Source organism: Notolabrus celidotus, chromosome 6 (genome assembly GCF_009762535.1).
Source record: "Notolabrus celidotus isolate fNotCel1 chromosome 6, fNotCel1.pri, whole genome shotgun sequence".
NCBI classification, from domain to species: Eukaryota; Metazoa; Chordata; class Actinopteri; order Labriformes; family Labridae; genus Notolabrus; species Notolabrus celidotus.
Genome location: NC_048277.1, coordinates 9011452 through 9033441, shown reverse-complemented (window position 1 = coordinate 9033441; position 21990 = coordinate 9011452). Strand labels below are relative to the sequence as shown.

Below are 21990 nucleotides of genomic sequence, written 5' to 3'. Positions count from 1 at the left end.
GAATAAAAAACGACTACACAATCACAGACAGACAATTCTTACATTAAAAATGTATCACATTCATAAAGACAAATTAATACAAGTACTTTCAAATAAATAGATACAAATAAATGAGAGGAAAAGTAATCTAAATGTTTTGTCTGTGGACGCAGAGGTTGTTTTATGTCAGTTATAACTGAGTGATGCCATTCAGGTTAACAAACATCAGTCCTCCTTTAATTCACAAAAAACAACACAAGAAGTGCTCACACAAAATTATAAAAAAAAGTATGACTGTGACAAAAATATGCAGCCCTCTTTAAGACAACAATCAAACATTAAAATACCCTCCACAGAGGAACAGCTGGTATTTATTGAGAACATATGTGTGTTCATCACAACAAAAATGAGCATCTGTCTTTTTAAATGACATTTAAACTCCTGTTCTTAAATTCAAAACAGTCTGTACCCAGCTGCAGGTTTAAGATCAAACAGTTTTCAGTTTTTAAAGTTTTGTTCTCCTGCGGAGGCTGAAGGCTCTGAGAGCTACAGACGGGGCAAGAAGTCAGGTAATAGTAAAAGATAGATGATCATGTCTTCTTACAGGGTAAGGGTTAGAAATATGTACAGGGTAATGTATAGTGCCCTCCATCATCCATATCATCAATCAACTTTTATTTATTTAACATAGACCTTTATAAATGTATCATCAGAGTCATGATATTTGTTGTAACTCACATTATAGTTAATATCTCATTGAAGGTAACATTAGGTGAACGGGACTTCCTCAGGAATGTTGATGTTGACATTTCTGTCCTCATTCAGCTCTCCTTCTTATCAGAGCTTTGGCGTTGACACACTTTTAAACACCTTTAAACATAAATGAGACTAATCTATCAACTTTGAACATTGTTGCTGTTATCTCTAACTCTTCTGGTTTAAGTGACTTTGTAGAGATCAGCAGCTTAGAGATGATCTCACCAGCTCTACTGCCATTGTCTGGATTTCAGGACAGGATATTGCTCCTATTTTCTCAATCAGAGATTTTTTAGGTCCAGTAGCTCCTCAGGCTGCTCTCACATCTGTGTCCCGCTCACTGTCACTATTTCCCCACTCTCAGGATCAGCCTAAGCCCACACTCACGTTTTTACCACAATGACAACAGGCAGAGGGGGAATGTGACAGACTATTTTCTGAGGATCAAGTTAATATGTTGTGTTAATAGGTTGTCCCTGGGGTTACTTTTACTGTTGAAGAGGCATTTCCAATCAGAATCAAGCATTTAAAAAAGCTGGGTAATAGTATAAATAAAATAAATGCTCTTTCTTGTTCTCAAAAGGTAACTTTTTGGTTTTAAATCCCTTTAAATGTATAATACAGAGTTTCCCTCCCCGGGATAAATAAATTATTTCTGATTCTGATTCTGATAAATGCTATTTGTAGTAATGATATTATCACATGCATGTGCAACATGTGAAACCTCATGCATTTGCACAAGCATGCAAAGAATGGCACACACACACACATCCGATGATAGTCTCTCGGATTAGCTACAGGTACATGTGCAATTTTTCTTCCACCTGATTCAGCTCTCCTTCAATTTGTCATCAGAGATTCTAACTTCTCTGTCTAAATAAGCTCTAAATAAAGTGATTATGAAGTGTGTCTTCATGTATCAAGCATTCAATCAGAATAAAACCGTTTTGACATGCTCAGCATTGTTCCACTGGCCTAATGTGAACATTTCAAAAGTAGGAACTGTTCTCTCTGGGTGTTCCTGTCAACAAACACAGCTGTTGTTGTATCCTTGTATATACTGTTTACAAATACTATCAGAATGTCTAGCCCCCTTGCTGTGCACTGGAAATTTCTTGTGTCTTTGACTTTGGATGTCTGTTTTTCATTCTTCATATATATATATTTTTTTACTATCAAGACTTCCAAAAATCCTGAGTTCATCTGTAGGCTCAAGGAAAAAGTTGTTTCAGCTACAGATCAGTTCTGCTTTTCTCCCGCCATGTGTCTAACGATTCTGGCAATATTAGAATTGGAAACTCATCACGTCATGTGAGTCAAGACACACACAGGGAAAATAGTTTTGCTCTAACCACAAAGAAACAATTGGATCAAGTGTTTCCCTGTATACTGATCCGGCTAACAAACAAGCACCCTCCATCTTAATCTGAATGAGATTTGTTTCTGATCGTGTTGGACCAGTCTGTTCTTGATGAGGTGTTAACGTGAAGCATTTTTATTCTGATCAGGCTGTTATTCCAATTACTAGTGGTAAAACAATCTACTCACAGTGATGCTGGAAGTGTAAGAATAAGCATCAATGTATTAAAAGAGATCCCTGATAGAAGGCTCATAGCCACCAGGAATAGATACTAACCTTGTTTGCTCCAAAATATGAATGTATTTCTGTTTTTCCAAAGGTGTAGGCTCACTGAGATCAAGAATGTGTTTGACAGAGATACCTGAGACAAACAACTAAATAAAAATAGAGATGAAAATCTATTAGTTTCTTTATTCTTGCCCTCTGCTACAGTTCTTTTTATTGCACAGCGAAAGCGTCTTACTCACATACACTTCAGTATGTTTGTACTCAACATGGAACTTCAACAATCTTTGAAAACGTTCAAAATTAAAAGACTAACTTCAAACAATGATATGAGGACATTAGCCTCACATGCCTTTGGAGTTCATGTGAGTTCAGAAGTGGAAGGCAGTTCAGTCTGGGATTTATAGACCCAGCCTCTCCTGCTTTAGTACCATCAACTGTTGTTTAAATTAGTGAAGAGATGTGATGTTCTGCGACAGCTTTACAAGGAGACATTCATTATAATGATAATTGCTCATAGACTTCTGATGACCAGTGAAGTATTCACACTGTGCACAGTGTGAGTAAGACATTAATAACCTGAAATGAAAGCAGCGCACAGAGGTAGAGTGCATCAGGTTGTTTTGAGGTGAAAAAAGCAGCAAGTTAGTCAAGGATTTTACAGCAAGTGGTTTAATAGCACCATGATTTTAAAAGTAAAGCGTCCACCTTCACCAGATCTGATGATGAAGGTTTTCAGTCTTATGAGGCCTTATTTTGATGATCTCAAATGCACGGTCTAAAGCACACAGCGCACAGTAAATGAGAGCGTGTCCTACCACATCCTGCCACTTAAAGCGCTTATTATTATAAGTCATTCGTCAGCTCTCATTCACCTTAAGGCCAGGTGTAACTGTAGACAGGCGTATTACTATATACATGTCTCTACTCAAATACACCGGGCTCAAGCTGACATATTTAACTTCTCCTCTTCCACTGTGCCTCTAAAACCACAGAAAACACACGTAGGCCAGAACAGATAGAATGAATGAATTTGTTAAATACTACCAGCAGGTATACACCCCCAGAGTCTCAAGAAACTAACCCAGAAAAAATCTGGAATTACCTGAAAAATCATAAATTTACATGGAGTAACAGAAGAACAAAATACAGAATTGACAAAGAGAATAACAGAGGAGGAACTGGTAGAAATTATTCAAAAGACAAAACATTTGAAATGCCAAGGTAGTGACGGCTACACAATTTAATTTTATAAAGAATTTCAACAATAAATAATATCATAGTTATGTTAAGTATATAACTGGGCCCTTAATAGAAATGAATATGCTCACACATGGAATTCAGCAATCATGAGTGTAATTCAGGAAGAGAGTAAAGACCCATCAAACTGTCTCGTTGGTGAATGCTGAACAAAAACTGCAGCAACTTAGCAAATATGCTAATAGAAATACATTTCTGATGTTATAGATTTAGATCAGTCTGGCTTTGACCCTATAGGTACTTTGGTTTTAACTTGAGGAGGACGATGAAAATAATGGAATACTCTCAAAAACCAAGACAATAATTAATCATGTTGACACTTGACACAGAGTATTGTGGAGGTATTTGAAGAGGTACAAGACAAGGGGACTCTATCTTTCCCTGGATCTTTGTCCTAGCTGGAACCACTAGCAGAACAAAACCGGAATAATTAAATTGATGAAGTAAACACAATGGCTATATATGCAGATGATGTTATCTTGCACTTAACGAATGTAATCCAGTCACTTACTGCGGTGATGGATGGAATCAAGCAGTATAGTTAGATAGCTGAGTATAAGTTTAATAATACTGATAAATCAGAGGCAATGGTAATTGGCCAACTAATAGCTCAAGATTCAACTGAGATATAAATTAAATGGGAACACATTCAATTAAATACTTAGAGGTGCTCATCCCCAAATACCTCAGTAAATTACTTGAATGTAACTAGGCAACATTGGAAAACAATCTTAAACAGGACTTACAGAGATGGTCAACAATACCATTATCTATAACAGATGAATTGAAACAATTAAAACGAACATTTGCCAAGAGCCGTGTTCTTATTTCAAAACCAGCCAACAGACCATTGAGTACCTTTATATGGGAGGGAAAAAAGCTCATATCAAACTTAAGACACTTAAAATAAACTTATTGTCTAGAGGACTTGCATCACCAAACTACTATATTAGAGCCCAAATAAGAGTAATCCTAGCCTGGATGAACAATGACTGAACATTGAAATATCACAGATTAACAAAAAAAGAACATTGAACAAACAGATATTTACCAAAGTCACCAGGCCAACTACTGATAAAATGGATAATATCTGTATTAGCAGTACACTAAGCCTGGATAAATGGAATACGAACAAAACAACTTTGAAAAGACACTGCATATTTGAGAGATATTGCCAAAGATAGAGGATTCAATCCAGATATGATTGAAACTATGGGCTGAAAAAGGGCTGACTTGATTTAGCCAGGTTATCAGAAATAAAGGGGTGGGTACTTCTCAGAATATCTCAAAAAGGTTCAAAATTCATACCTTCTAAAATGTCTTCAAGTTAGAAGCTATTTAATAAAAAAAAAGGGCAATAACAAGACCTAAAATTATATACACCCCCCTAGTTACATATATAAAGTTAACACATACAATAAACTAAACACTGAGAACGTAATAGGACAAATGTATGGACTTATTCAAGGGGAGAGGGAGGAGCTCACAATTTAAGCATTGACTACCTGGGAAAAAGCACTACAGGTGAACATAGAGAACAAGAATGGGAAAATATTAACACTAACACCTGGGCAACTACAAGCTCTTTATTCTGTAGAGGGTTCTCCTGAAAACATCAAATACGATACCTCAAAACACCTACCATTCAATCAAAATACAACTACAATATCACACCAAGCTGTTGGCTTAACTGAAGAAACTGAACCCCACCCATATATTGTATATATTGTGTTGATACAGTACTGGTCCTCAGTCAGGGAGGAAATACATGAGATTGTAATATTTCCCTGGGTCCATCACATCTGCACCTAGGGACCATCCCTTAGGCACTGTATCTGATATCAGACAAATACCTGTATAGGATTTTAAGAACAGCAGCAATGAAACAGGTAACTAAAATCAGGCTGAAACCACAAATAACGAAATGGAAAGCAACCATTAATGAAATTCCCAACATGGAGAGACTAACGCATAGATAAGGAATTCAGGTGACGTTTTTGAGTGATGGTGGAAAAAGATAACTAACATTGATGTAACATAAAAGAAGATAAATGACAAATGTAGATGTGTGTGAGCTCCAGCATTGGATTTGAGCTGGAAACAGATGGTGAAGAATATAAACAGGGTACAAAACAAACACATTTCCAGGCCCCAAGTAAAATCTGATAACATTTACTCTGTGGTTTCACTTTCACTTATTTTTGTTTCTCTTTTCTCTCTTTTCTTTATACAAATTATGAGCAAACTCATCCATGTTAATGCTGACATGCTGTGACTTCTTTGTTTTGTCTTGTTTTGGTTTTGTGTATTTTCTCTCTCTTTCCTTTCTCGAAAACTATGAACTAAAAAGTAAAAAAAGAAAAGAAAAGAAACACGGGTAAATGTCTGAGTTACGTCAATGCATGGATTGATGTTACATACACTGAAACAATGACTCTGCACAGCAGTAACAGTCAGTAACTTTACAAATGAACAGGCGTGTACATTTACACACGAGACACAGCAGCATATCTTCATTGAGTCTTTAAAAGTTTGAGGATCTAATGATAACTAATATCCTGTTTGCTAAACTTTTAAAAGTAGGCTACACATTTTTATTGACTCATTGTTTTGCTGCTTGATCACATGGTTTTATTCTCTGCATGTGGGTAATATTTGGTCTTCATCAATATATAAGTGTGTTTGTCTGTTATTGTGTGTCCATCAGTGCGCACCAAAGAGCTTGCATGATGGAAAGCTTGGTCGCATGTCAAGCTGTAGTTTTTGGCCTGTGCAGGGCTGAGGTGAAGCAGTTGTGTGAGGAGATGGCAGTGACCCTGTCCTTGTCTTCTGGCATCTGTAGAAGCTCCATGTACCGAAAGCAGTATCATGATGTGGGGGAGACTAGGGAAAAACTACTCACAACTTCAAGCCCTCTGTTTGATTAAAAAAAAAAAAAATCACTGTATCAGCAAGTAAACAGAAAACATAAATATTTGATTATGAGTGGGAGCACTGCTGCACGCCTTTTGTATGTGTCTTACTCGTAGGAGCATGCACATTTTGAACTCTTAATACCATCTCACTGATACACCCCCAAAATATCAGGAAATTACTGCATCACAGACTTTAGACTTAAGACCAGCTGTTTCTGCCTCCTCCAGATGCCTCCTGACCACACCTCATTTAAAGATCCACCTACTCATGGGGGCTAAATGTGAGTGCAAGTTCACTTGGTATTTTCCCAACGTGGGTTGCTGAATGTAAAATCGATCATCGTATCTGTTGGAAAACAAAAGTGACACTTGTGCTGCACTGAAAGATGCTTTGCGCGAGGGTACAAGAGGGCTCAAAGACTGAAAAACTTATATTAAGAACCATTATGTGTTTTGGTGGAAGAAAGACGTTGAGTTAGAGGTTCTTGAGGATAAAGCACTTTCTGTCTTATCAGCATTCAGTTCAAGTACGAGAGCATGAATCATAGCTCTTCACTTTTAAGAAGTCCTTTTTTTTTAAATTAAGAAATATTTCTGAAATTGGCTTTTTCAAACTGCTTCATTGGAAAAGAAGCTCCACGTGTCTGTTAGAGCTCAAGGATACAAACTGTATAGTGTGATAAAAACACAGTAAAGACACGCAGTAAGAAAGCTCCACAGGGCACCTTCAAATGCTGTTATTGGGTAACTATGGTTTTTATCTTTCCCCCTGGGATTTACTGCCAACACTCCAACTTCCTCAAGTACAGGAAGGCACGTGTTTGTTGTTTGGTGTTAACAGATTCACAATATTTGGCTCTCCATCATCCATATTCATCAATCAATTTAATTCATGATGCCCCAAATAACTACTGGAGTTGTCTTTCCATAAAGAGCAGGTCTGGACTCTACTCTGTATTTTTTACAGGTAACCGACACAAATCCACCTTGAGCAAGAAAAACTTTCTTTAACAGGCAGAAACCAGATTTATTGGTGAACTGGCATCTGCTGGGACTAAAAGAGCAGAGAGAGTGAGATAGAAAGACAAAAAGAAAATGTGAGAGAGAAAGGGAGACAGCATACGTGACAAAAAAGGAGATGTCGTTAGCTACAGAAATAACAAGGCATTCCCGAGAGTAGTATATTTCTACCCAAGCTGTTAACGCAGGACAAGACCTTCCAATGGTTTACAATTGTTCTCAGAATATTGTTCTCAGAATATTGTTGACCAATCAGGTATCAGCAGGCTTGGGTATCTGCAGGAGTCTATATGGAGAGCAAAAGCAGGAGGAACGCAATCCAGCATAATGACATCCTAGCTCACATGGTTGGTAATCTGAGGAGGATTTATTTCTCTGTATAAACAGATATCTGCATGAAGAGCAGCTAACAATCTGTTCTAGATCAAACATTTACACTGAGACACAAATCTGCTCCATGCTGTGTTATGTACTGCCTGAGTGGAGGTATGAATTAAAGTTTAACGCCAGCCCTAACCTGCAGAGTGAACCATAGATACAGGGGATAAAGGTTGGATATAAGGGACTGGTTCTTAATAATGGAAATAGGAGACTGGGTCAGCTCACTTGCAAGCCGGTCTGCCAGGTTCTGGACAGCGTGGGGGTGGGTGGCGAGCCCAAGCTTCGTCTATGAGTTTAATTTACTTTTTTTATTTGGTTGGTTTGGTTTTCAAAAGATAAGGACTGGTTCTCCAAAGTTCATGGGTATCTATCAGCTGGTGGATCCCGTAATAGTTTTCCAAGTCGGTGTCCTCACATCACATCTGCAGCCTGTCACATCAGTCTTGTGACGTCATGTGAAGGAGACCAAGCATCTTCTCTGTGCGTACCTCAGGAAACAGTGCGTTTAAACTATCGGACAAACCAGGCACGACTGATCCTGTTCCTTATTTCCCACATAAGAACCAGTCCAAATAAACAGAAAAGAAAGGACAAGAAGAGGAGGCTTAAAGTACCTATCACTCCTAACTCTCTGTCACTGAAGACAATCAGCATTTAGATTTCCTGAAATCCTGGAAAGCATCATAAATGATTGACCCCATCGTCATTCAACAAACAGACATTGGAAAAGTTTTTGTTCTCCTCCTCTTGAGCTGTGGATCCCCAAGTGGGGGTCGTGTGGGCCTTCTAACAATGATTTGATTTTTTAACGATTATTTATTCTACAAGTTTAGAAAACATGAGAAATGTTCAAAGTCTTTGGCGATCAGACTCCATTGTGTTGTTTTCATGCACTGGAACTGAGGCCCAGAGCAGGATAGGAAACATCCCACTGGTAGGATGCAGGATGAGCTGAGGAGCTGAGGAGCTGGACACTGATGAGATTGTAGATTAGGTGGTGGAGGAGGGTTGTAATGTTTGAACTGGAACACTGATTGAAAGTGGGGCAGAGGAGAACAGATTTATTTTTTTGGACAGCAGCAGGATGATTGGTGGATAGAGGTAGAGAGTGATTGAAAGAGTTAACGCCCATAATAAGCTGATCACCAGAACAGGAAAAGACAGAGAGGGAGAGAGATTGAGGATTGATGTGATGAGTCTTCCTGAATGACCTTACACTGAGTTTCATTTGTTAAACTTACAATAAAACAATGCATATTAAAAATGTTACATCAGTTATCTACTTTTCTTTGTAACATTAATCGTATCATTATCTTAGTTTTTGTGTCTGTTGTCCTTTGTTCTTTCGCTGATTCAGTGTCTTTAAGCTGAAACTTTAAGTTCCCCAGCTTCTTATTTTAAAGTTGTTTACCATTTTCTTTGGCTTCCTTGCTCACTGTCCCTCCCCGAACTTTCAGCCTGATTCACTAACGGATGGACTTTCACACAAAGACAGACGTTTCTTCTGTGTCTCCATTACTTCATACTGTCATTACTTGAAGACAGCTAGGTTGAGGACACGTGAAGAGGGGACCTGCAGCGTGGAGAGGAGGTGTCTCATTAATGTGATGTCTGTGAGTGACAGGGAGAGGAACACTTTTACTTCAGTACTGTGGGGACATTTCAGAGCGTGGACGCTAAACTTGTCCTGCAGGAAACTAACTCAAGCCATACCTCAATTGTTCCTATTCTTTTTAAACACCAGTAAGAGTATTTTTACTTTAGTAAGTATGTGCGGCTTCACCTCCTCTGGCATTGGCTGTTGTCTCGTCCTTGTGTTGATCATTTCATATCTCCTTACTGTCTACATTAGTGATGTGCATCAGAGTGGTATGGATATAGATGTAAAACTTGAACAAAGAGGGATCTGTTGAACTCACAGCAACGTGCTGGAATAACACTTCTTTTGAGAATTAATGAATAGCTATTCAGCAAATAATCCTTTTCATACGACCTCAAGCTTTGTATTCAAAATGATTACAGAAATTAAAGGATGAGTTATGAAAGCATTCACAGAGTCTATGCAGTTTTTATCGACCTCTATATCAAAGAAAAGGGGTTCAGGCACTTGAGAATGTAAATGTTTCTTCAGGGACTTTGATTGTTTGGCTTCCAGCAGGTGGAAATCTTTCTCAAAGTTTGTACTATTAGCTAGCGTCTGTGTGTCTTTGGAAAAATTCAAACCACTGTGGACGTAGGCTGAAGTTTCCATTAAAACTGCCCCGCTGTCAGTGATAATAACAGTGAGGAAGGCAGAGCTCCGGGAACATGGAACTGAGTGTTGAGACATTTATTCTCCACGGCGTCTTCTATTGTGGCCGGATTGTTCCTAATTTGTACATCGCTCTGGACAAAAGCGTCTGCCAAATGGATTCATGTAAATGTAAATGCAAATTCAGCTTAAAGTCACCGTTGATTGTCTGCCATACTGCCTGAATACAAAATAGCAATTAAAGACCCATTTTAATATAGCTGCTTTATGTATCTTAATCCATGTATCATGATAAGACTATGTAGAACATGGATGGCTTCTATAGAGGTCAAATTGGTCCAAGCGTGACCACAAAAAAAGCTTTATTTAAATGTGAATGTTTTCATGCCATAACTATTGACATGTTGTGATAAATAAATGAATTGTTCAGAAATGTTATATTTCAACTTTATTTCGGACATGAATCATCAGAAGGAAAATGTGCTGCTCTGCACTAAGCAAACCCAGCAAGAAAAAAATCACCTATTTCACAGTGTAATTTGGGCAGCATTAGTATTCCAGCCAGCAATGTTTGGCTTGGATTGGTTTGGATCCGCTTCTATAAAAATAATATAATTGTATTTCCCTGTAGGCGGTGACGGCTGTTTTGCAGTGGACAAGAAGACGGGCCAGGTGGTGACCACAGGGCTGCTGCTGCAGAGGGACAGGGAGTACTTGTTAAGCGTGGTTGCTCTGGATGGACCCGGCAGCCGCAGTGCCCCCGCCATGCTCTCTGTGGTAGCCGGAGCCAGAGCACCGCAGTTCACCAACAGCAGCTACGCCATCTCCATCCCAGAGAACACGCCTGAAGGACAGCCGTGAGTAAAGCCACGTGTTTGCATTCACACACATGCACATGCAGGTCGGAGCAAGGGCTGTGTGATACATCATAATACAACATGTCCAACAAGTCTGGACATGGAAACATGGAAACCTGATTTAATAACACAGATACTACATATCACTACAATTGTTTTTAGAAAATGATGTGCTCATTCACCGCTGCCATCTACCTCTTTGTTTTATCATCTCTTTTTTAACTACAGTCAATATTTGTGAACTACATGGTAGCATCCAAAGTCTGTATTGTTCAGCATTAATGGTACCCCTATAAATGTGCAGGTTATTCATGACATGTGCTGCAATGCATCCCCGAAACCATCAGGGAAGCTGGCTTTGAACTGTGTACTGACAACCAGCCAAGTGGTCCTTCTTTTCCTTAGAGTGGAGGACACAGCATGCATGATTTCCAAAAAGAATGTCAGATTTTGATTCTTCAGACCACAGGACAGTTTTCCAGTTCCTCTCAATGCATGTTAAACCGGCTCAAGTCCAGAGAAGTCTCCAGTGTTTCTGGATCATGTTTATATATGGTTTCCTCTTTGCATGGTTCAGTTTTGACCTGCATTTGTGGATGCAGTGATGAACCGTCTGGTTTTTAGAATTGATTTTCAGGCCATGCAGTGATTTACAGAGTCATGTCTGTTTTTAATGCAGTGCAGCTCGAGGGCCCGAAGATCACGTCCATCCAGTCCTGGTTTTGGTCCTTGTTCCTTTTGCACAGAGATGACTCCAGATTATCTGAATCTTTTAATGATATTATACTGTAGATGATGAAATCCAGTCTTTCTTTCTCATTTCAACTGTTGAACTATTTGCTCACACAATCTCTCTCAGAGTGGTGAACCTATTCCTATCTTTCCTTCTGAGAGACTCATCCTCTCAGGAGTGTCCTTTTTATACCCAGTCATGTTACTAACCTGTTCCTTTTTAACCTCATTAGTTGGGAGATCTAACAGGTGCTGTCTTTTGGCATTTTACCATTTTTTACATGTTTTTGGTGCCCCTGTCACAACTTTTGTGAAACGTGCTGCTGACATCAGATTCACAATTAATGTACGGTTTTCTAAAAACAAAGACATTCCTCAGTTTCATCATTTGATATGTTACCTTTGTACTATTTTCAGTTATGTATGGGATTTTAATGTTTCTTAAATATTCCTATCCTGCTTCCATTTAAAGTATTCAACTTTTTAAAAAAATGGGGTATATCTAAATTATATAATTTATTATATTTCCATCTTTATGTGACAATATTTGGCCTTTTCAGTTAAAATAACAGTAAAGTGAAATCTATCTGAAGTCTTCTCTAGCAGTAAAACCGTTTCTGTGGGGTTTTATTCAAACCTGGTTTATTCCCATGAGGCTATCACCAAACACTCTGTCAGATGCTTTGATGTTACTGCAATAGGTCTGTCTGATACTAAACTGTGTACGGATGAACAAAATATAAATAATACTGTTCGTTTACCTCATATCTGTAAATAGCCAAACACTGGAATGAATTCATTATGATCCAGTGACAGGAGATTTAATACCCTGCATTTGTAACAATTATAACAGTAATAATTAAATAAATCTGTGCACAAACAAGTCCTAAAATAACTGCAGCATACACACTTGTTTAAGGTGTCAGTTTCCAAACACTACCTGTAAAGACTTATGATGGTGATGTTGATTTGTTTGGTAGGACCAGTGCACTGAAGCATGAACTGAGATATTGTAATCACACAGCATTATGGAAAGGCAAAGTCCCTTAACCATAAAAACAAACACTGCATGATAGTGTGACATTATTACATACTGAGGATGATTGACTGCATTAATGACACACAGTTAATGGGCTGTACAGTCATTGATTTCATTACAGAACAGTGCTGATGCAGGATAAGCGGATTTTAGTTTTAAATCAACATGTATGCAATGAAAATCAAATATGTTAATATATATTTTTCATCTATTCATTGTTCTTTGTTCTGCAGCTTCCTGGTAGTGTCTGCCATTTCCTTCCAAACGCAGCCAATTAGCTACAGCCTTCTGATCAATCCCAGCAGCCTTTTCAGCATCCGGCAGGAAACAGGGGAGATCAGCCTGACAAGGACGTTAGATTACGAGAGCGACCAGCGGCGATACCTGCTGATGGTGCGAGCCAGCGAGGAGGCCGGCAGCCTCAGCACGGCCACAGAGGTGAGTGAAAATGAAGAGGGAGACAGACTGAGACCAGGCAGCATCCTGTGGTGTCAACAAATGAGCACAAATGTGCAAAGAGCAGCAGTTACAAGGGTGTCCACTTGAGGCTGTCCCCAAAAACCATAGAGTGGATAAAACATGGATGTGCTCTCTGTAAATATTAAACAGACTTTACTGTGATGGATCTATCTCTAGTCCTCTGACCGCTTTAATACGCTTTTACCTGTTACATTCACCCTTTAACATGCATTCACACACTGCGGGCAAGGCCACTGAGAGAGGTCTGGGGTTCAGTGTCTTGCCCAAGGACCCTTTTACATGTGGACTTCAGGCAGGGTTAATTATGGCAGCTATTTTAGATTTGACCTAGGTCTTTAGACAAATATGCTTTTCAGTTATGCTCCATTATCCCTGCTGATCTACTCAGAAGGTCATTACACATTAACAAACATGGTAATGTAGAGGAATGATCCTAATGGTGCGTTCATACCAAACGTGAACGATCGCGCTATTTGCGCAAATATGGACGCGAGAATGTTTTGTGTTTACTCGCTCTATTCGCGTGAATGACTCGCTCAATTCTCACGAATGAATTTGCTTCATGCGCGTGAATGAATTTGCGCTGTACGTGCAAATGTGCACGATTCGTGGGAATGATGTGCGTCATTCGCATGAATCGCGCCATTCGTGTCGCCCAATTTGCGCGATACACGCCTTCAGACCAGTACTCGCATCTACTCGCGTCTCTGCATTGACTTTACATATACTTCATTCGTGCAAATGATTCTATTCGCATTTGGTTTGAATGCACCATTACAAAACACTCTTTCTTAGGCCACCATGGATTTATTAGCCTTACTAAATACACTTTCTATTACATCCTGAAGAGGATAAATCAAGGCTTTAACACAGAGTTATTAAAATAAACGGTAAAAACAGCAACTTTAAATATTGAACCAATGTCACCCTGGTAGCTTGTTGTGGCTCCATCACTGACAGAAGAAATCCTCAGTGAAAATGAGAGGGATGAACGGAGGCAGTGACAATTTGTAACTGTGGGTGCATTTGTTTCAGATAAGTGAAAAATGAACACTGAGCCCAGATCAGACACTGCACAGTGGGGGATATATCACAGATTTTTTCATCTTGTTGTCTCCTTGTCATCATCAAGGGAAGATAAGGTTGATGGCGAACATTTATTGTCATAATTTTTGTCAACAAAATGAACACTAAGTGCAGAAGCTGGGATCAAACCACTAACCTACTGAGTGAGAGCTAATTGACTCTACCACTGAGCCACAGTCTCTGGGACATCAGTGATTGGTTTCTGAAGCTGTTTTATGAAGCACAATGATAACTGACGCCATGTTGGAAATGATGACTCTGGCTAATGTTTGATCAGCCTCGAAAGAAGCAAAGAGGAGGAGCTGAGGCAGGCTTTAGCCTCCTGGCTAACAGCTACTATGCACCTACCTGTCTGTCAGATCAACAGTGGCCCTAATTATGCAAATGTATTAACAACTCCTAGCCATTATAACATTTTATAAAATCTGCCTTTAAAAATGTCACCTCTCATATAGTGTGTGAGAGTAAAGAAAGGATTTATCAACACCAATGTTTCTTTATTTGTGACAAACAGAGTTAATTATTCCATACCTTTCCAATTTTATTGTATTTGGCTCACAGTTCTGCATACTTAGACATGATTTGAAGTGTCGATGATTATAGTGACAGGTGTTGACTGTAGTTGTTTGCCAGGCAGGTGAGTTGGAGTCAGCATTTCCCGATAACTATATGCTTCAGAAACCAGTGGGTGACATCACAGCGCCCATGTTTTTTTCAGTCTTTGGATGAAAACATGAGTCACAGAGGAGTTCAGGTCAGCTGAGCGCAATGCTAAGGTGCACTGCGATTTTTATTATTGCTTCTGTCACAGAAAGCTTTGCTGGAATAGAGGGTAAATAAATACATCTGCTTTGTTGCTGAGAATTGCTGCATTTTGCTCTCCAACTGGACTCTCACAGAGCTCTAACTCAGACCAGCTTTCACCTCTATGTTCTTATTCCAAGTGACAAGGCTGCTTTTACCAGCAATGATCTGATCTCAGAGCTGACCTATTGACACTGCACTGCTCTGCCATAACCACAGAGAAGAAGCAGCAGAGTGTGTTGCTGCCTGCATGGCTGAATAGGTTTGAGATGTTAACAAGTGGACCCGGGGCCAAAGTCGTTTTTTTCTCCAGTTAGTTCCACGTGTTAGTTTTTGTCTCAGAGAGAGCTTTTCGCTGACAGTGTGATCTGTGGATGCGAACACATAGAGCACACTTTGAGAGCATGAGAGCTCGAAATCCAAAAGCTTCATTCACAAACAAAAAATTCTGGATAAACTATTCATGAATTCACTGCCCTTAAATTATTAATTGAAAGATTCTGTTACCCAATTATCATGTCAGGCACTCACTCCGCACCACAGATTTAGTGGGAGAAATCTGCCCCTGCTCAGCTGCATGTTGTGGAGTTGAAGATGAAGCCTAGGAAAACCTATCCCTGCTATTTCAGGACTATTACTCAGCTGTCACTTCACACTTTACACACAGTGGTGACAGGGAGCTCGTAGGGTGCAGGGCGGCTAAGGGCCTTTGTCGAAAACACACACATGCTCAGAACATTTCTATTTTTGACTCAGGGAAATCATGAAGTGGAAGATAAAGAATGTGTTGAACTGGCAACCCGAGAAACTATAAAATGCAATTTAGATTAAATTTTTGGGTCAGCTTCCTGTGCACATAATTTCAAATGGTGTCTCCTGGATGTGAAGGTTATTAAGGAGAAACTAATTTTGCATCTTCTTCTCTTAATTCTTCTGTGTTCTCTCCTCTCTTCCCTTTCCTTTCTTCTTCTCTCCTCTGCTCCCATCACTCCGGCCCTAATAAGGTTCAGGTGTTGATAACGGATGAGAATGATTGCGTCCCAGAGTTCCTCCAATCCATCTACAGTGTGGATGGAGTCCCCGAGACTGTAACCACAGCAACGTCGCTGCTGCAGGGTGAGGCTCCTCTGACCCCATAATTCACATCCATCTGTTTCTTTTTGAAGTGAGGGGACAAACTATTCAGAGAGTCTTTTCTGTACAGAGAAAACAACAGATGCACTGTGCTGCTCAGACCTCCAGTCATTGTATTGAGACGTAATGTTTCCATTTCTGCATGCATCAAGAAACTAATAGATCCTTCAGTGCTGAGATCATGCTCCAATTACACTGAGCTAAAGTAGCTACTGCAAAGGAGGCATACATTTGTTATGATTTATTATTTAATGTATAAACAATGACATGTCACTTTATCTGGTACTGCATGAGGATACCTTATAATTACCAAACAGCAGACTGGAGGCATTTGTGCATCTGCAGTATTCTCTTGATATTGTACTCAAAGGTTTGATTTACAATCTTGTATAATCTGTGTTACTAAACATGAATGCCCCCCCCTCACTGGCACCTTGTCTTGTTTGCTGCTTGAAAAAATTACACTTCCAATTGCAATCATTACAGTCTGTATTTTTAGATACCATAACTGTCAGATCCCTTTGCAATATCTTGCAGCTTCCAAACATAGAAAAGTACCTCAACAGGATTTTAGAATCTCTCACAGTCTCACACTTCGACAGACTTTCTTAGAAAAAATCAAATCTTCACCTTTCACCTTTCACTGTTTCGTTATTGTCAAATGTTTCCTCCTTGTGGGACGTCTGTCCCCCATGGCCGCTGTTAGACGAATCGTGGGAATCTCAAGCTGAGGGATAGTTTCTTGCGGATTCTGGGTGAGAAAAATGGAACAAATTTAATCTGAAAACATTCGAACACAGCCTGGAGCGGTAGAAATTGTTGGCACAGCAGAACCAGCAGTAGGAGAAAACAGCACCCAATATAAACCAGAGCATCAACGAGAAAAATAAAACAACCGGTACGGAAGAAAGAACTCAGCAGTGGAGAGATCCAAGGTAGCGAAAGCAGAGATGGGGAGTCTTCAGAAAGAGCTTGCAAAGGGAAAGTTAGATCTTTATGCTATGAATAGACCCAGGCTCACATTAAAACCCAGAATGCGCCGACAATTTAGATCAAGGGGGGAAAAATTCAGACAAACTCTCTTATTTATACAACCTCAGTTCCATAAGAGCTGGGACGCTGTGTTAAGTATTAATAAAAACAGATTTTGATGGTTTGCAAATCATTTTAAATCTATATTTAATTAAAAATAGAGCAAAGACAAAAAATATTAAATGTTGAAACTGAAACATTTATTGTTTTAGGAAAATAAAAAATGCACTTTCTAAATTTGATACCAGAAACATGTTTCAAAGCAGTAGGGACAAGGACATGTTAAGATTCATCAGACCGCAGGACAGTTTTTCACTTTCAGTCCATCTTCAGCGGGCTCAGGTCCAGAGAAGTCTCCAGTGTTTTTGGATCATGTTTATGTATGGTTTCTTCTTTGCATGGTACATTTTTAACCTGCATTTGTGGATGCAGTGATGAACTGTGCTCACTGAGAATGGTTTTTGGAAGTGATTTTGAGCCCATGCAGTGATGGCCTGAAGATCAGGTCCATCCAGTGTTGGTTTGGTCCTTGTCCCCTTTTTACAGAGATGTCTCCAGATTGAATCTTTTAATTATGTTATACTGTAGATAATGAAATCCACTCATTCCTTGTCATTTTACTCTGAGGAACATTATTCTGAAACTGTTGAACTATTTGCTCACGCAGTCTCTCACAGAGTGATTAACCTCTTCCCTTCTTTCCCTCTGAGAGACTCAGCCTCTCTGGAGTGTCCTTTTTATACCCAGTCATGTGACCAACCTGTTGATAATTAATCTCATTAGTTGGGAGATGTTCCTACAGCTTTATTTTTTCTTTTTGTTACATTACACAACTTTTTTGCAGTTTTGTTGTCTCTGTACCACCTGTTTAAAACGTGCTGCTGACATCAGATTCAAAATTAGCAGGTATTGTTCATAAAACCTTAACATTTTTCATCTTCAATATTTATAATAAAAGCTCTGTTAATCTGTGATGGGAACATGGCAACGAAATGTCTGGCTCACGCTGGTCACCCAACGAAACACCTGTACAGCTTTCCACCGGTTCTCGTGGTTCTGTTACATCCGGTTGTTCATTTTGGTGCAGATATTAAAAAGCAAACACACAAAAATAAGTGACTGTTGGGATTTAATTCTTAGGTTTATTTGAAAATATACAATTTAAATAATTTCCCTGCACATTGATTCTCTCAAGTCTCCGTCCTGCAGGTTGCCCTTTAAGGAATTTTTACGACTTAGTTTCTGAAACATACAAGTCATTCATTATAAACAACAAGCACAAGAAATGTAAAAAATATGTATATAACAAGACATTTATGTGGACGGAGACTGGACCAAGTGTATATGTTTATATCTATTTAATCATTAGGAGCTTCTATAACATCCTGTTGTTACATATGATCAGATATGGTCAAGAGTCTGCTACACTCAGTTTGAGCTGCATCCATAATAGCGGCTCTATAGCCTTCTCAAAATGAGCTAACGCAGCTGTTATAACATCAAACTGAACATTTCCATGGTGGAGTAAAACTAGGTGAACAGGACTGCATGTATCAGAACAGCACCTCATTAAGTCTGTCAGAGTCTGTGACATTCTGCTTCCTATTAATCAGTCTGTACACACCGCTGTATCCCATACTGTGCTCTGTTTAGTGTTTACTTCAGGAACCAGCTTCAGTTCAGTAGATTCCTCCGTCGTAGCCTCTCCTGCCCCTTTTCTGTTGTTGTCGTTCTGTGTTTTTTTCCACAGTGACCAAACTGGTGTCCAATTAAGCAGACAAAGATATGATGACAAATGTATCTAAAACTGCAAATACTAACCTGTCCGATTATGTTTAGATATGATTAAAAACATACAAGCTTGCATTCACTGGATACAGTGAAAAAATAATAGTGTGTGCAGATTAGTTGCATGAAAAACCTCCCTGGTTTGCAGAGACCTCAAGTTCTCCAGAGCTTGTCATTAGATGCGCCTCTTTAGTGACAGTCTGTTGTAGAAAAGTAGCTAACCAGTGCTGTAAAATGTAGTTTTGTAATGACCTTTAAAGTCAAGTACACAACACAGCAGTGTTATACAGGAAAACGACGTATTGATGTTGGTACTAACGTTAGCTTACAGCGCCTTCCTAGCTAATACAACTGTTAGTATTAGAGTAGCTGAATGCCAAATCTACCTTTTGAAAACATTTTACAATAAGATAGGTATTTAACTTAACTTAAGACAAAAGCTTATTAACTGCTTCTCTGCTACCTATAAATGTACACCTTCTTTATCTGGTCATCTGTCATCTCTCCAGAGTGTCACCATGTATTATGTCCTCAGTTACTGATCAGCTGACATGCAGTAAAAATCTAACGATTGATATGATTCAGTATTTTACAAGACGTGAGAAATACAGCAATGAGACATAACAACAGTTTAACTTGCCAGCCTCATCGTGAAGTCAGACAAAAATGGCTGCCTTGTCAGTACGGTGATAGAAACAAGGAGATGTGCAGACTGTTAGTGTTTCCGTTTTATAGCGAGGAAATAAACACATCAGAAAATATGCAATATAAAACGTGTTTCAGGGGGCTGTGTGAGAAACTGAGAGCTAAAGTGAAATCCAAACTTACATTTAAATTAGCTGCGCAACCAAGAGTGTCGATATTTGTGGCCGTAGTCCTGGAAAGAAATCTCATCACACATTAGAAACAAATCCATATTTTTTTCTGTGTAATTACCTCAGTATAAAAAATCATTTCCAAACACCGTCTGCAGAAAACACTGTTGTTCATTTATTTTGTTTCTTGTTTTTTTTCTCCCTCTTTGAGCTTATATTTTGCAGAGATGGTTATTATTCCACAGAGGCACCGTGCAGTTTGTGTGCTAGTAATTGTAGCTGTCACAGCTTATGATCTATTACATGTTTAGCAAGGCCATAAAAAGATAATGATGTACACAGTTGTCAACATATTCATCAGCTGATGCTGTCTCATCCGCTCATTAAATTGTAAATTGATGGTCGTGGTGTGATATTTTCCCTCCTGCAGTTTTGGCCACAGACTGTGACTCCGGGTTAAACGCTGAGCTCACCTATTACACACTAAGCCCTGACTTCACCATCTCACCCCACGGGACTGTTTTCCCCGCGGGCAGGCTGGACTATGAAAGACCGAACCATCTGTATGAATTTGTGGTGATGGCTACAGACAGCGGAGACGAACCTCACTCCGGCACCGCTACGGTCCGTGTGCGGATGGCGAACATCAACGATGAAGCCCCGGAGTTCTCCCAGCCTGTGTGAGCAGATTTATACAAAACACAATCCTCTCTCTCTGAAACCCTCTCCCCCTCAGCAGTTATTCTTGTTATTTGGTTTAAAGTCACTTGAGTTTAATCGTTTCTGTTTATTTTATTAGACAGGAACAGCGCACTTTCACGTATTGCTTAAAAAGAGCAAGAATCTGATTCATTGCACAGAGTTTATAGCTTTTGCCTTGTTTAAACTCTTATCCCCATGTGAACTTCTATATGCACAGTGTGATTAAAATACAAAGCTGTATTTTTCTGACTAAAAATATAATTCGTAAACAGTGAAATGTATCTTGCCTCATGCAAATTTGATGAAGTAAAAAAAAAGGTCTCTCAACTTAGCTGTAAATTGCCTCATCTGACATCCAGCAGTTGCACGCATTCAAAGTTACAATTGTTATGATTGTCAAGCTTTTCGCTGAGTTTGCTTTCAAAGGTTATAAGAGGCATCACTGTTATTATCAGTCTGTTTTATTACTGGGTAAAAACTCCTCACAGGAGCTTTAATTCACTTCAGTTGGACAGCGTTGTAACAATTGTATGAGTTTGGCATGCAGGCTTTCAGATTTATTTTATGGGGATAACATCTTAACCCCCATGTCAGAGAATACAAACGGGGGTGGTTAGGCCTTAAGTTTAGGCACATGGTGCAAAGCAGGGGTGGCAACTGACCTGAGTCCCACGACAGCCATCTTTTTGTGACATCAGGTTCAGCGTGGGGAGCTCAAGACCTTGTGTGAAAAAAGTTTATAAGTTAGGTTATTTTTATTTTAACCAGGATTTGATATATTTAGTGAGGGATTCATTTGATTTCGTTTTCATGCATTTATTTCGTCTATTGGCATTTTAACTCACAATAATGAAGAGCAACCTGATTCCCAAGATGTAATAAGAGAAAGGGATGAGGGATGAAGTTGTTTTTTCCCTTTTATTTATTTATTCAAACCCTTGGAAACACATTGATTCTCAGTGGCGCCGAGGTTCAGACACCAAGAGTTAGAGCAGATACCAATATCAGAGGAGGCTAGGGGTAGCATTAAGAGAAAACAACACGCATAAAACAAGAAAATTGATCATATCAGGAGGTAAAGGAGTAACAAGTAGGGATATAATAGATCAAATGAAAAAAACAATCAATAAAAACAGTGAGAACAGTGAGAACAAATACATATTTACAGCAAAAACAATTCAAACAGTTGAGACCAGAGATAAAACTTGGGAATGTTTCTGAAATATCAACGGTATTTGTGGCATAAGGCCAGAAATTAGATCTCCCCGACTCTGGGTGAATTTTGGGAACCTGCAGAGTGAGGCATTGTGATACCTGTAGTATCTTAAACGTAGCTGCTTTAAGACTTAGCTTTGGAAACAAAAGTGCAAAGTC

At 39.1% G+C, this 21990-nt stretch overlaps 1 protein-coding gene across 1 annotated transcript in view; it reads left to right on the top strand.

Moving 5' to 3' along the window:
• The window catches only part of LOC117813819 (neural-cadherin-like), a 99003-nt gene that overhangs the window by 2912 nt on the left and 74101 nt on the right, over positions 1–21990 (top strand). The window contains exons 3-6 of the mRNA XM_034684858.1: positions 10779–11004; positions 13009–13213; positions 16150–16261; positions 20345–20594. Of these exons, the coding sequence (XP_034540749.1) occupies positions 10779–11004; positions 13009–13213; positions 16150–16261; positions 20345–20594 (793 nt within the window). The remainder of the gene's footprint in view (positions 1–10778; positions 11005–13008; positions 13214–16149; positions 16262–20344; positions 20595–21990) is intronic.